This window comes from Camellia sinensis, chromosome 1 (assembly GCF_055761805.1).
Source record: "Camellia sinensis isolate YWXY chromosome 1, ASM5576180v1, whole genome shotgun sequence".
In the NCBI taxonomy this organism is placed as follows: Eukaryota; Viridiplantae; Streptophyta; class Magnoliopsida; order Ericales; family Theaceae; genus Camellia; species Camellia sinensis.
Window position 1 is genome coordinate 22,319,590 of NC_138961.1, and position 14,964 is coordinate 22,334,553.

At 33.6% G+C, this 14,964-nt stretch overlaps 2 protein-coding genes across 3 annotated transcripts; one reads left to right on the top strand and one right to left on the bottom strand.

The window, feature by feature from the left end:
- The first annotated feature begins 1,171 nt into the window (after nucleotides 1-1,171).
- Nucleotides 1,172-1,981, top strand: LOC145822836 (protein FAR1-RELATED SEQUENCE 5-like). The gene has a single exon (XM_082921169.1). It carries the CDS (start codon nucleotides 1,172-1,174, stop codon nucleotides 1,979-1,981), a length of 810 nt encoding a protein of 269 aa, XP_082777295.1.
- Nucleotides 1,982-9,705: 7,724 nt separating this feature from the next.
- LOC114308160 (GCN5-related N-acetyltransferase 4, chloroplastic) lies at nucleotides 9,706-14,009 on the bottom strand. 2 transcript variants are annotated; one of them, XM_028253683.2, is made up of 4 exons: nucleotides 13,704-13,993; nucleotides 12,327-12,402; nucleotides 12,003-12,158; nucleotides 9,706-10,276 (listed from the first exon to the last, which is right to left on the bottom strand). In XM_028253683.2, exons 1-4 carry the CDS (start codon nucleotides 13,855-13,857, stop codon nucleotides 9,988-9,990), a joined length of 675 nt encoding a protein of 224 aa, XP_028109484.1. In that variant the 5' UTR covers nucleotides 13,858-13,993; the 3' UTR covers nucleotides 9,706-9,987. The 2 variants fall into 2 exon arrangements, with proteins under 2 accessions (XP_028109484.1, XP_028109483.1); XM_028253682.2 differs by having other exon boundaries at nucleotides 12,003-12,402; nucleotides 13,704-14,009.
- Nucleotides 14,010-14,964: the final 955 nt, after the last annotated feature.

Genomic DNA, 14,964 nt, shown 5'->3' on the forward strand with positions numbered 1-14,964 from the left:
AGCTACCACAACGTCGACGGCCTTGTCCGTCTTCCCTCTTCTCTCTTCCATCGTGCGTCCGCCATAGCTTTCCTCCGTCGACGGCCATAGCTCTCCGGCCATAACTCTCTGTATCTCGCTCTACGGATCTTCGATCACATTCTTTTGAAGGGGGTTCTTCACATTTTGTCAGGTAATGTTATTCGAAAACCCCTCATTCTCCCCTCTCTCTATCTACATACATTGATCAATCTGAAATGTCTGTACAAATGATTCATTGAATGTTCTGTACAAATGATCTACATACAGGGGGTTCTTCAATGTTCTGTACTAGGTGTGAGCTTTTGAAAACTGTACAAATGATTTATTGAATCTGGGCTTTGTACAAAAGAGGTCTTGAAAAATGATTTCTTGAATCAATGATTTCTTGAAAAATGATTTTGATTTCTTGAAAAATGATTTCCGAACAATTTTCTGTTTGTTTTCACATTTTAAATTCTCAACATAGGAAACAGTTTTTAGAAATGATACCAAAGAGGTCACCAAAATCTTATGTGTTTTGTTATTTAGTTTTTGAGAAGTTGACAAACTTAACTGACTAAGCCAAGCAGTTGAATAAGATGACTAAGCCAAGCAGTTGAATAAGATGACCGAATGTGGATTGTTAAAAAGATGTTGAAATGTCTATATTATGAACATTTTAACATAACAATAGGTTGAAGTTGATATGTGTTCTGTGATAATTTGTGTTCTGTATGGTTTTTGAAGTTGACATTGATCAATCTCTGTGATATGTGTGTTTTGTGATAATATGTTGAAGTTGACATTGATTTTTCTCTGTGATAATATGTTGAAGTTGACATTGATCAATCTCTGCTATAATATGTGATAACAGTACAATCATCTGTATGGTTTTTTTTTTTTTTTTTTTTTGTTAACAGTGTTTAATATGTGTTCTGTGATATACCATGACTATGTGAGGTTGAAGTTGAACATGACAGCTTCAAAGTTTGAAATTGAAGTTAACAGTTTCAAAATCACATATACCATGACTATGTGAGGTTGAGGTTGAAATTAAAGTCGCTATTAGTTATACCATAAATTTAAATTATCACAATGTAAAGTTCAACATAACAGTTTCATAATTATTCTAAAATCATTCTATTTGAATTTTATTTTTGATTCTCATAGAATGGAGGTTGATTCAAATGGTGGTGACAATCCTTCAGTAAATGAGGGGAAACAAGTTGAAGAACCTAACAAGGGTATGTGTTTTAGCTCAAGGGAAGAAGTGTACACATTTTATGCCACATATGCTAAGCATGTTGGCTTTTCTATAGCTCATAGAGCACAACATTTTGGAGATGATGGCGAATTAAAAAACTTTGCAATTGAATGTTCTCGAGCGGAAGAGAGAAAAAAGAAATCAGAAGTGAACCCTTTGAAGCCATCTTTGTCCACAAAAATTGGTTGCAAAGCAAGGATACGAGGTACTCTACAAAAGAATGGGACATATATGTTAACCACAGTTAACCTTGAGCATAATCATGATTTGATTCCCACCGACTCTCGTCATTTTGCAATGAATAAGAAAATTCGTACTCCTGTGAAAAGAAGATTAGAAATCAATGATCAAGCAGGGATTGAGGTGTCTAAGAACTATCATTCAATGGTTGTTGAAGCGGGGGGATACGAGTCATTGACATTTGATGAGCGAGATGCAAGGAATTACATTAATAGAGCTAGAAGATTAAGGCTTGGTGAAGGTGATGCCGAATCACTTCAAAGTTATTTTATGAGGATACAAGCACATAGTGAGAAATTCTTTTATGTGATTGATGTTGATGAGGAGTTTCGCATTAGAAACTTGTTTTGGGCTGATGCAAGGAGTTGGGCTATGTATGAATCATTTGGAGATGTTGTTTCATTTGACACAACTTATCTGACGAACAAATATGACATGCCATTTGCTCCATTTGTAGGAGTCAATCACCATGGATAGTCTATTTTGCTTGGTTGTGGATTGTTATCTAGTGAAGACACCGACACATTTGTTTGGCTATTCAAGTCGTGGTTAAGTTACATGTCAAATAAACCTCCAAAAGCTATCATAAATGATCAGTGCAGAGCTATGCAAAATGCTATAGAAATTGTCTTTCCACAGGTCCGGCATTGATGGTGCTTATGGCATGTAATGAAGAAAATACCAGAGAAGTTGAAAGGATATGCTCAGTATGAACCCATAAAGTTGGCTATGCAAAATGCAATTTACGATTGTTTGACAAGAGATGAATTTGAGGAAAAATAGGAAGAGATGCTTACTAAATTCAATCTTTATAATAATGAGTGGTTGGGGATACTATATCATAAGCGGCATCGATGGGTTCCTGTATATGTTAAAGACATTTTTTGGGTTGGCATGTCAACAACACAACGAAGTGAAAGCATGAATGCATTTTTTGATGGATATGTCAACCCGAAGACTACATTAAAACAATTTGTTGAACAATATGACAATGCGTTGAGAAGTAAGGTAGAGAAAGAGAAGAATTCAGACTTCAAGTCTCGACACAAATTGTTTGATTGTCTAACTATAAATGGCTTTGAGAAGCAATTTCAACAAGCCTACACCAATGCAAAATTCAAAGAAGTTCAAGGAGAGTTGAAGAGATTAGTGTACTGTCAAGCCTTGATTGTCAAAGAGGAGGGAGCAATTTGTACATATAATGTCCAAGAAGCGATGGTAGTTTGTGACAAGATGAAACATGTGAACTTTGTTGTGTATTTTAATTCAATTGAATGTGAAGTTCAATGTATGTGTTGGTTGTTTCAGTTTAGAGGCATTATGTGTGCTCACTCACTCGTGGTGCTTGTGAGAAGGTGCATAAATGAGGTGCCAAGTAAGTACATTTTGCCACGTTGGAGGAAAGATTTGGTTCGAGAGTACACATGCATCAAAACCACGTACACTGGCTTTGGGAATGATTTTAATACAAGTTGTTATGAGAGAATGAACAAGAAATTGATCGCCATTATACAACTTGCTGGTAATTCAGAAGGGAAAATTAAAATTATAGACCTTGGGTTGGATGAACTGAAGGATAGAGTCATGCACGATGAATTGGGTGATGGGAGTAATTTACCACCTTCTACTAATAGGATACCATCTTCTACAAAAAGTCCAATTGCCACCGGTTGTACATCGGGTGCTAGTACGAGGAAGGTGGTTAGTTCTTTTGTTGTTCGGCGAAGAGGCCGTCCAGTAACGAAACGAAAGGTTGCCAAAGTAGATCAAATAGTGAATCGGTTCAGGGCAACGACAAAAAAACAAACAAAAGCAAAGGTAAATTGTATATTTAATTGAACTTGTTTTTTATTTTTTTAACAAACTCGTTTGAAGTACATTTTTACAAACTCTTGAACCAATATAGACTGGTAAGGTGCTTCAATTTGAAGCTCAAGTTCAAGCTCAAGCTCAAGCTCAAGCTTATATATCATATTATCCTTATATGGTTGGCATGCAAAATAGTGTGTACGCACCGGTATGTGTTCATAAGACGACTTTACATCAATTTTTGTTTTCATTTACAAATATTTTGTAACATGCATTTTTTTACTTCAATTATGACAGGTCGTAAATGCTATTGGAGCCACATCTCTTATGCCATTGGACTTTGTAAACGGCACACCGAGAAGTATGATGAGTGCTCCAACTCAAATGTTTAGCTTTGGATCTCTAACCCCATCGGGTTCTAATGCATGCACATCGGGAATGAATGATGGACATTGCATAGCGCGAATGAATGATGGAGATTGTAGAAATGTTTGACTAGTTTATTGAACATTGACATTTTGTTTTTGAGATTGAAACTTATTATGTTAAGTCTCATGTTACATGTGTACTGAAAATGTTGTGTATGAATTTGCAAGATTGGTTATTATTAAGTCCCACTTTATTGGTTATGTAAGATTGTTGTTTGAGTTCATGGTTTATTTTGACAATCTGTCTTTCAGCATTTTCAGTTCACAGTTGATGGTTTAAAAAAATCTATTTCATTTTGCTATTTTGACAGTATTTGAGCATTTTGACAGTGTTTGAGCATGATTTTTTGAGAGTTCATGCAAAATCTCTGTTGACAGATGTTGGTTTAAGAAATCTGTAAGAAAAATTTGTTTTTCAGTTTGCTATTTTGACAGTATTTGAGCCAAAATCTGATTTTTTAAGTTCATGGTTCAACCTGCCAAACTGTCTTTAAAAATCTATCTTTGAAAATCTGAAAATTCTGTTTTTTAATTTTTCTATTTTGAAAATTAAGTTCAAAATTAAATCTGATTTTTTAAGTTCAAGCTATTTTTATTTTTTAAAAATCTGTTTTTTAAGTTCATGGTTCAACCTGCCAAACTGCCAAAATCTGTCATGGTTCATGTTCAAATCTGTAAAAAATCTGTTAAAAAACCTATCTAAAAAAATCTATCATGCTTCATGCACAAACTGTGCTGGTTCATGCTAAAATCTGTAAAAAATCTGTAAAAAAACCTGTCTGTAAAAAACCTGTCTTCATTCCAAATCTGTCATGGTTTAAAATCTGTCTTCGTTCCAAACCTGTCTTCATTCCAAACCTGTAAAAAACCTGTCTTCATTCCAAACTTGTTTCAAATCTGTCATGGTTTAAAATTTGTCATGGTTTAAAACCTGTTTCAATTCCACAACAATTCCACAATACCACATCTTTATTCCACATCTTCATTCAACAATTCAACAATTCATTTCCATTCCACTCAAAAATTCAACAATTCACAACAAAACATATTCCATTCCACAAAACATATTCAACAATACATATTCCATTCCACAACAAAACATAGTTCAATCTACTTCTAATTCTACTTCTAAGTAGCATTACATCTTCATAAGTAATAACACACCAATTACAAGCAAGACAAACATCAGAAATTTTAGTTTTTGCATCTTTGCACTAACAAAGGTAAATTGTTCCGTCATAGATCTTTATTGTTCGGTCATAGCTCCAAGTTGTTCCGTCATAGATCGTTGTTGTTCGGTCACAGCTCGAACTTGTTCCGTCATATATCTTAGCAGTTCTCTTTCTACTTGTCTTGGAATTTCTTGATCTCCACATTATGAATTCATAGGCACACACCATCCAATGAAGAGACCACAACCATTACAAGAGTAGAATAGCTTGTTTTTGTTTCGATCGGTCTCAGAAATTTGAATCTTGGCCTTTTTCTTACATATAGGACAATTTTTGTTGAAGTACATCAACCTATCTGAGCTACAGGCGTTGACAGTTGAACTTGACATCTGCAATAACAAGTTATCCTCATTAAACTAGTGAATAAAGATAATTTGTATAACATTTTTCTTATTCAAAATACTTCCTCTACTGTCATTCCTTTTCATAGGCTCACATTCTTGAAGGAAAGAAATTTAGTGTAATTTACACCAAGTGGCATTCCCATCATACTAATATACTTGCAACATGTGATCAGATTTCTTGTAGGCACCAAATTTCTTTAATTCAACAATTATTGTGTTGCCCATAAGTAACTAACATTTTATTTGCCTAATTCCATTAGAATTATACATGTTTAAGCATTAAACAAAACTTAATGTTAATTTTTTTAGTTTGAGATTTTATTTTTGTGGTGCACTATTCTATCTAAAACTAATGGTATACTGCATATCAATATCAAAGGCATAAATGAAAATATACAGAAAGATTTTATAGATTACTCCTTCACCTCTCATTCATATTTCATTTTGTAAAATTTCTCTGTATTCTTAACACAGCTATAACAAAGTTCAAACAATTGCATGAAATCTTAATTATCTGGAAATGTTTCAAAACTTGAAAAAATTTAGATGTTATTATATGTACATCCACAGAATCTCTATCTAGAGTGGGAATGCCATATTCTTTTCTTCACAGTTGTGCTATTCAAATGAGTGTTTGGGGGCACAATTTCCTATCCTTACTTTCACTTTTTTCTCACAATGTTTTCTTTGACTGATACAAACTTTTCAGAAATTTGATTCAACAAATTCCAATTTCAGAAATTTGATTCAACAACATATACATTACCTCAAGTTCATGCTCAATTTCAGATTTTAGATTCGACACTGTCAATTGGCAATTTCAGATTTTACCTATCTACTTCAGATTTTAGATTGAGGAGCTATTTCAGATTTCTCAATTACCTATCTAACTAAACAGCCATAGTAAGATGTATATATAACTTTGAGGAATTTTGGTGTATATATCTATTTTGGTGAATAAAGATTGCAGAGAAAATATGAGAAATTACGAAACCATATGAAAAGAGAACATATTTTGAGTATGCAAAAAATAAACTCAATGTATGACATGATTGAACTTTAAATTCTCAATACAATTCCATAAAAGCACAAGTAATTTCACCTTCATAATTCTGTCTAGGTTTCATTACCAATGTCAACCAAAAATTGAAGAGTAGGGGATATAATGATTAATAAACTATTTACCTCCATAAACTAGTGTCATGTTAAATTAACAAGCAAAAGAGACTTGAATAAAACTGTAAGAAAATGAGATCCTTCTCAGAATAGGTCTTCTATTCACCAAACAAGATGCCCTGTAATTGATCTCCAATAGTCCACACAGAGTAATGACACATGAAGAAATTGGTTAATCCTCTAACTAAACAGCCATAGGCATAGCCATACTTATTTTCAAATTGAGGAACAGCACTCATCAAACTACTTTCAGCAAGATACATATTTTCATCATTCAACAAGATAATAATGTCATGACAAGATACATATTTTCAGCAAGAAATTAATGTCAAGATAATCATCATGACAAAAGGCCCTTTTATTGAACATTGCCCTAATTTCAGCAAGATACATATTTTCAGATATAGTATTAAACATTCAAATAGGATCAGGGCAATGTTTCCAAATAGGAAAGAGAGAGATTAGAGATGGAAAGTGAGAGATTAGGGCAATGTTTATTCAAATAGGAAAGAGAGAGATATAGTATTGAACATTGCCCTAATTTCAGCAAAATAACAAATTAACTAACGGAGTAGATTGTACTAGGAGGACCTGCTGTCGGCGTGGAAGGGGAGGAGGGGAGGAGTTGTCCGTCGAATGAGATGGAAAGAGAGAGAGAGAGAGAGTCGGGCGTCGGGCGTTGGAGTTAAGGACGTCGTCGGTCGTCCGAGTCAAGGACGTCGGAGTGAAAGGGAGGAGCTGAGGGAGTCGGCCGTCGGAGTTGGGAGTTCGTCCGAGTGAAGGGGAGGAGTGAAGCTGTATTTCGCTCAGAGGATTTTGAATTCTGAAAGAGGAAGGTGCGTGGGATATGTATATCACGTGACTGATCACGTGATGGTCTAGCTCAAAGGGGGTCGAGGGGGTCGATTTTTGACGGGGGCAGAAACATTTTTCTAAATAAAAAGTCAAAAAGCATCATTCTATACTAAGAGTAATTTTGTTATTCCAAAGCTAAAAAGTCAAACAAGAATACCAAACGACTAAAAAAGTCTCAAGCTAAAAAAGTAAAAAAAAATCCAAAAAATCAACTAAAAAAGTCATTGTCAAACGATCCCTAATTAAGTCCTTTTTAAAAAAAAAATAAAAAATTATGGTATTATTTTAGTTATCCCCCATAAATTTTTTAATGATACTTTATGTTGTGTTGGGATATGATATTTTTTTAAGAGTAACCACTAATTTGCCATCACTAATCCCACCACTAGTGAAGTGACAATTGAAAAAAAAAAAAAACAAGGCACAAACACACTGTAGCAGTGGGTACATCATTAGAGCCACCACTAATTAGTGGTCTAAAGCATTTCTCTTTTTTTAATATTTTAATTATAACACAGAAAATATGAAATTATACACACTTTTTCTAGATAAACATCACTATAAAAGTTGGCTTTTAATCTTAAAAACAAAATTTAAAATTTCTCAATTTTTGTAGAGTAAATAATGAAGTTTTATGAAAATTGATAATTTTCCAGATTTTTTTTAAACTGAAAATTTTATTGTTTCATGGGTTTTTGTTTCTTGATATTTTAAAAATTGCAAAGTTTTTCATTATTCGAAAAATTGCAAAATTTCACAATTTCTACATACAACTTGTAAAATTTCATATAGAGTGTGTTTGTTTGGACGGACTGAATAAAGGGAAATTGTAATTCATTGGACTGTTAGTCCCGGGATACATTGTCCCCGGACTATTTGGTTGGATTGGATTTGTATCCTATGTTTGTTTAGTCATTGGATTAGATGTCTGGATTGGACTATTTTTAGTGAACCCAATGTTTGGTTAGACGGACTGGATAAGGATAAATGTTCAAAAAACTATTTTACTCTTGTAATTTATAATTTTTATTTAATATATAATTTTAAATTTGTAATCTATAATTTATAATTTAACAACACTAAAAAAAATTAAATTAAATTAAATTAAATTTATAATTTATAATTTATTATTTTCAATTAAATTAAATTTATAATTTATAATTTATATTTTTTATTTAATATATAATTTTAAATTAAGGACAATAAAAAATAATTTTATTTAATATATAAATTAAATTTTCAACAACACTATAAAAATTTAATTTATAAGGCCATAATTTATAATTTATTATTTTTAAATAAATTTAATTTATAATTTATATTTTTTATTTAATATATAATTTTAAATTAACAACACTAAAAAAATAATTTTATTTAATATGTAAATTTAATTTTTTAACAACACTAAAAAAATTTAATTTATAATGCCATAATTTTTAATTTATTATTTTTAAATTAAATTTATAATATATATGTTATAATTAAAATTTTTTATTTAATATATAATTTTAAATTAACAACACAAAAAATAATTTATAAATGTTCAAAAGACTATTTTACCCTTTTTTTAATTGTTTGCTAAGTAATAACATGAGGTAAAATGGACATTTCACACCTTAATCCCATGGGATACCAATTCCAAGGAAATAATCTCACCTCCCCCCTTAGGATACAATTATCCCTCATATGAGGGACTACTAGTCCGGAGGGACTATTAATCCGGAGCAAAAAAATTGAATCAAACAATGGACTATTAGTCCGGTGAGACTAATAGTCCAATCTCATGCCCTAATCCTTCAAAACAAACAAACCCATAGTTTTTGTATGCAAACTCCATAACTCCATGCACGATTTGATATTGATGACTTCCAAAGTACTTAGGTTGTGATGTTGTTCATGAAACTTAACTATCTAATACTCAGTCTGACACTTGCCCAGACAAACTCTGAATTTCGTAAACTAAGATATAAACCTATTAACCAACTTAACTTAACACAATCTGTAATCAGATCTAAGGTAATTTAGGATTTCCCTAGTTTTAAGTATGTAGAAAGATTCTCTTCATATATAGTGTTGCTATTTTTTGTTCTTCTTCGTTTGTTATCTTTTTGAACATTAGGTACACCAACCCAGATTCCAAATCTCTTTCCTTTTGAACGTTAGGTACGCCAACCCAGATTCCAAATCTCTTTCGCTTACTATTTGATAATCTCCACAGCCCATCTTAAGTATTATCAAAGAATTTTGAGAGAGAGAGAGAAACGATGTAGTTTCAGATGGACTAATTCCAACTCTAAATCTGAGATTTTAGAAATGAGTAATTGCATTCAGAAACAAAGAGAGAACATGCCACCACAGAGTTGAATGATTATTCGTCCATTCCATTTTACAACAGTTTAACAAACAGGGAACTTGAGGTGCGTAAATCTGGCAAAGATGAACAAACAGTCAAAGCGATAGAACAAGCCAAAGAAGAAAAGCGCAAGTAAAAACAACTGACTTTTCATAAATACATTGCTCCGAGATCTGCAGCTCACCGCTTCAGTTTATATCTACAGCAACCAATCTGAAACATCCTAGTTTATCCGTAATATTTCAATGGATTTTCTTCTAAATACTTGTATATGTCCCTAAGGAATCTAAGCCATGGTTGGGGTGTTTAGGAGCTTCATCATGAAGTTGAACTGTATATCCGGAGAAGTCTTTGGTTGTGGCCAGTTTGCACCTTCTGGCACTTTGATAGATTTATAACCCTGGCCTACATACAACTTCGTGGCTCCACAGTTGTTTAGGTCACAGTGCAATGCAATGGCACGGCAACCCCAGCTTCTGGCTTGAGCCTCTGCCTTCACTATGAGCCTTTTAGCTATTCCTTTCCTTCGAAACTTCTCCCGAACAGCCACATTTGATATGTATGCAATTCCAGTCCTGCAATGATAACATTCATGCCTCACTTGTAAGAGAATAACTTTTTTTCATTAAGAAGTGCAAGAAACATTTTCAACAGCTTGATGAATACAAAGATCATAGTCAAGTTCTTAAAACAGAAACATAACAGCTAATAGAAACTAAAACAGTAATCGTTAAGCACATAAATTACATGTCACAAAAATTTTCAGTAACCGAACTTCCAGACTAGGATGCGTCTACAAGGAACCTTGAGCAAGCAGGTCCAGGAAATCATTTTCTAAACACTTAAAAATGTGAACAGATGTGCTTTGGACAAATGACATTACTTCCCTTCAACCCGCTTATTTCTTTTGTATTGCCCACTATTTTTTGAACTCAGTCTACAAGTCTACAATCATCAGTTTATGTCCTAGAAACTAAGCCTACCTCCAGGGTGACTGAACCATTTATTGACCTTCGCCACAAGTTGTGTTGGGAACCCGCTTCCGCTTTTTGATTTAACATTGCTTGAAATTTCTCAAATGCTTCTTTTTAACTTCACCAAACAAGTTGGTATGAAATAATTTCAACATTTCACGGACTTACAGGACATGAAGATTGATTGCACATAAATTACATAATGTATGTGCAGTTTAGTCCCCATTGGATGAGAGTCTGGGAGGAGTAGATTGGGTATAGACCAAACCTTTCAATTTATGGGTGTAAGTTGAAAACTCTGGAGCAAAATCTATGTTAGATGGGCTCCTCTACATTTGCAAAGTACCCATGTCAGATACTTGACACACAATGGAGTAAGAATATGAGATATGTGTCCAACATGTCTACTTCGACATGCACCCAATATTTTATGCCCAAACAAAATGGTATAAATGTTGCCAAATTGCACTATGCTCTTTTGGCATGTGAAAATATGAAATGTACAAGAGGACTCCTTGTCCTCACTTCTCTTTTTCATAATTAATAAAACCCCTTTTTGTTGCTGATAATATATATATATATATATATATATATATATATATGAAATCTACAAGAGTTCAAAACATGATCCAACCCATGTGGTCACAAAATCTGACATCAAAAGCCAGCAACATTTCTTATAGCACAGAGAAATAATGAGATGAAAACCAGCAAGAAAGATGAATGGAGAATTGGTTGGTTAGATGAAGCTATTGGAAGATTAAGTGAGGGTAACTCCAGACCTACTTATCTATTTTAAACCAGTATAAATAACAAAGGAGAGAGAACACCAGGTTTACGTGGTTTGGCCATAAAGGCCAACATTCACACAAGTCAGTCAATAAATAGCACTATATTCCACAGGTCAACTGAATTCAATAGTGGTAATCATTCTTAGAGACCCATTTAAATTAGTCTATATTTAAGTTATTTAGGTTTCTTATCTCTTATGTACATCCCAATCGACTAAACTCTAAAGATAAAATTAACATAGTCAATAATTTAGTATGAGGAGGACAAAAGATGGTCCAGCAATGCATTAGATTAGAACCATGGTTCAGCAAAGATCTTGTCCATTAAATCAAGCAGACCAATAGTTATTTTTTCTTCTTTTTATTTCTTTGGGTAAGTAAAATGATAACAAGTATCTGTAATGAGAATTTATGTCAAAAATTTTCCTTGGGAAATGGCAAGGTAATGTTAAGCACAATATTAGTGTATATGCAGAACAGAAAACACATAATTCCAGAAATAGCTCCACCAACAAAGAAAAGAAAACTGATCTCACCTTCTTTGCCGAAGTGGTCCTTTTCTTGGCAGAAAATCAGCAACAATATCCACAGTTAATATCCCAGCTACATAACCTTTATTCAGACTAAATCTACCATCGAGACCTCCAATTTTACAATCTTCACTTCCAATGAAGAAAGCATCATCATCCGAGCTGCCAATAACAGCAACAAGACAAATTCTTTGACAACCATGAGGTACAGAGAATCCAGAAAGCATTGCCACTAGCCTATCAATCCTCAGCAAAAAATCTAAAGGGAATGAATATTCGGGGAAGAACGAGCTGCAATGAGTCTCAGCAACTTCCCAACAATCTTCTAACCTGGCCTCTCGAACAACTATTTCAGGTGACACAGTTGGGAATAGTTCAAACGCTTGACTGGCCCTGCAAAGCAGCCCTACACCCCAAAACAGAATCATTTAAATTCCGATCTCCCAATTAGGTTAGAAACTTTAATTGTTAAGCAGGATTCTGGGTTCTCAAAATTAGTTCCTACAATAACAAGAGCTTCCTGGTCTAGCAGCTTGCTGACTAAGTTACAATTAAGGATGCATCTCCCAAGTAGTGTATTTTAGGTCAAATTCTGCTGGATTATCTTCGGCAGTAAGGTTGCAATTTTATTTTTTAATGAGTAAGCTATCCATTTATATAAAAAATGAAATTTACAAAATACAAGTGTAAAGCACACAATATTAAGAGCTATACCACTCCATTGACAAGAATGGGAAGACCCCAGATTGAAATTTAACCTTCCTACTACAAGTTACAATGCAACTTTTGCATATGAAAACTTGGTACATCGAAGGAAGGGAGATTTTATGCCGATAGAGATCTTAAAGCAATATTCTGCAAATTCAGCCATAATTAGACAATTTCAATTCAAAAATTCATAAACATGGCTATTAAATAACTTTTACTAGCTAATAATAATTTGATTGAACCATTCAGAAATGCAAGGACACCAATTAAATGAAGGTTTTTGTTAACGGGTGCCCTGATTAACAAAACATTAAACGGTAGCATTGCAGATTCTTTAACCCCTCCACTTTTACAAGGAATGTACAACCATTTTAAGTTCGTTAACGTGTGCCTAAGGGAACCGCTAATAAGACCCTTAAATGAATAGAAAAAGAAAGTTTTAGCAGACTTTGGCAAACAAAATCGAAAAATCAAGGTAAAGGGTTGGGCAAAAACAATTTTGGCGGTGAATCAATAAGAACATTGAGGGGCTCCCTTTGGATTTACGGATTTGATATCAATAATTTGAGTATAACATTTTCCCCTTTCCAATTCCCTACCCAAATTCATGCTCCAAACACAGCCAGCCTTAAGAGTTATCATCAACTTTCAATAACTGATCTTCTTATAATTTTATAAAATTCAACTTCGAATCCCCTTCATTTGAAATCCCCACATCCAAATGGGGCTACAATACAATTATTTCCAGGAACAAAGAAATAAAGACAAAGTCCAACGTTGACAAATTCAAAATACAGAAACACAAGTCATAACCCTAAAAACACAAAGAAAAAAAAAAAAAAAAAAAAGGCAGTCCAACTAAGAAATGTTGAGGCAAACCCATCATTAGAATCACTCAATAGATACATAAATCTCCAAACAAGTGTTAGATACAATCAACAAATGTTCAAAAATACAAATTCCTCCCAAGTAGAGAGAGAGAGAGAGAGAGAGAGAGACCTGAATTGGGGAGATGAGAGAGAGAGGAATAGTGAGGGGAGGAGCGAGAGAGAAGTTTGAGCTTGTTAGAATGATAATTGAAAGAGTGACCGTTAATGGAAGTTGCTGTGGTTGTTGTCGGCGACAATGAGATTCCCAACGGCAAGGTCCGCATTTCTCTTTCTTTGAAGATTCTAAAATTTCTACACAACAGTTGTCTGTCTCTCTGTCTCTCTAAAAAATCGGAGATTCTTTATTGTTTGCTGTCTGTTTGTAACAGAAAGAAGAACTGAGCCTAGGTATTTTTTAGGAATTGGGATCCTCCCCTTGAGCCCCCTCCTTCATTCTCTCCTTGCATGGGCCTTCGGGTCTACTTTGAGGCCCAGTTTTGATAATCCGAACCGTTCATATTTTTAGATTTATTCAGTATATCATACCTGTAAAAAATCAAGTTGATCGAATATCATAAAATATGTGTTCGGAAAACTGTTTATTAAAAAATAGTTTGTAGTCCCAATTTTCTGAACGCATACTTTCTGATATCCGATCAACTTGATTTTTTACAGGTATACTATAATGAATAAATCTAAAAATATGAACGATTCAGATTATCAAAACTGGGTCTCAAAGTGGACCCGAAGGCCCCTGCAAGGAGGGAATGAAGGAGGGGGCTCAAGGAGGGGATCTGGACTCATTTTTTAGGACCTGGAAATTCCCCACGTTAAACAAACAAACACCGTCTTATTGTCTATTTGCTGTGTGTCTTTGCATAGTAAGGTCTCGTTTGGGAATCTCTTTTTAGTTAAAAGTCAAAAAGTTATTAAATTAGTCAAAAAATTAATAATTCATACTAAAAAATCAAAGATTTTCTTTTTTCTCTATTTTTTGCACATCTTTTTGTAAAAAGTCAAAAAATATCCCAAACATACTAGTTTTTTTTAGCTCATATTTTACGCTTCGTTTGGGAAGCCATGGTTTGGGTTTTTTTGGCTATTTTAGTCACAAAAAACAAAATAGGCTATTTTAGCCATAACAAATAAAATATCACATCCAACCCATAATCATTACATTCTTCTCTCACAAAAAAAACTTAAAAAAGCCAAAAAGTCCTTCCCAAACCAAACTTTTAAGTCCAGACTAAAATAGTCAAAAAAGCCAAAAAGTCAAAAAGTCAACCCACTTCCCAAACGGAGGCTTAACTAAGGCCTCGTTTGGGAAGGCTCTGTTTTAGCCAAAAAGCCAAAAAGTTACTAAATTAGTCAATTAGCCAATAAGTCATACC

What these genes read in the sequence shown, in the direction of transcription:
- LOC145822836 (XM_082921169.1), top strand. Translation starts at nt 1,172, where the DNA reads ATGGAGGTTGATTCAAATGGTGGTGACAATCCTTCAGTAAATGAGGGG.
- LOC114308160 (XM_028253682.2), bottom strand. Translation starts at nt 13,857, where the DNA reads ATGCGGACCTTGCCGTTGGGAATCTCATTGTCGCCGACAACAACCACA. An exon ending in CTCTCATCTCCCCAATTCAG is followed by an intron (nt 12,403 to 13,703) that starts GTCTCTCTCTCT and finishes TTTGGGGTGTAG; the next exon opens with GGCTGCTTTGCAGGGCCAGT. An exon ending in GGACCACTTCGGCAAAGAAG is followed by an intron (nt 10,277 to 12,002) that starts GTGAGATCAGTT and finishes TTATCATTGCAG; the next exon opens with GACTGGAATTGCATACATAT.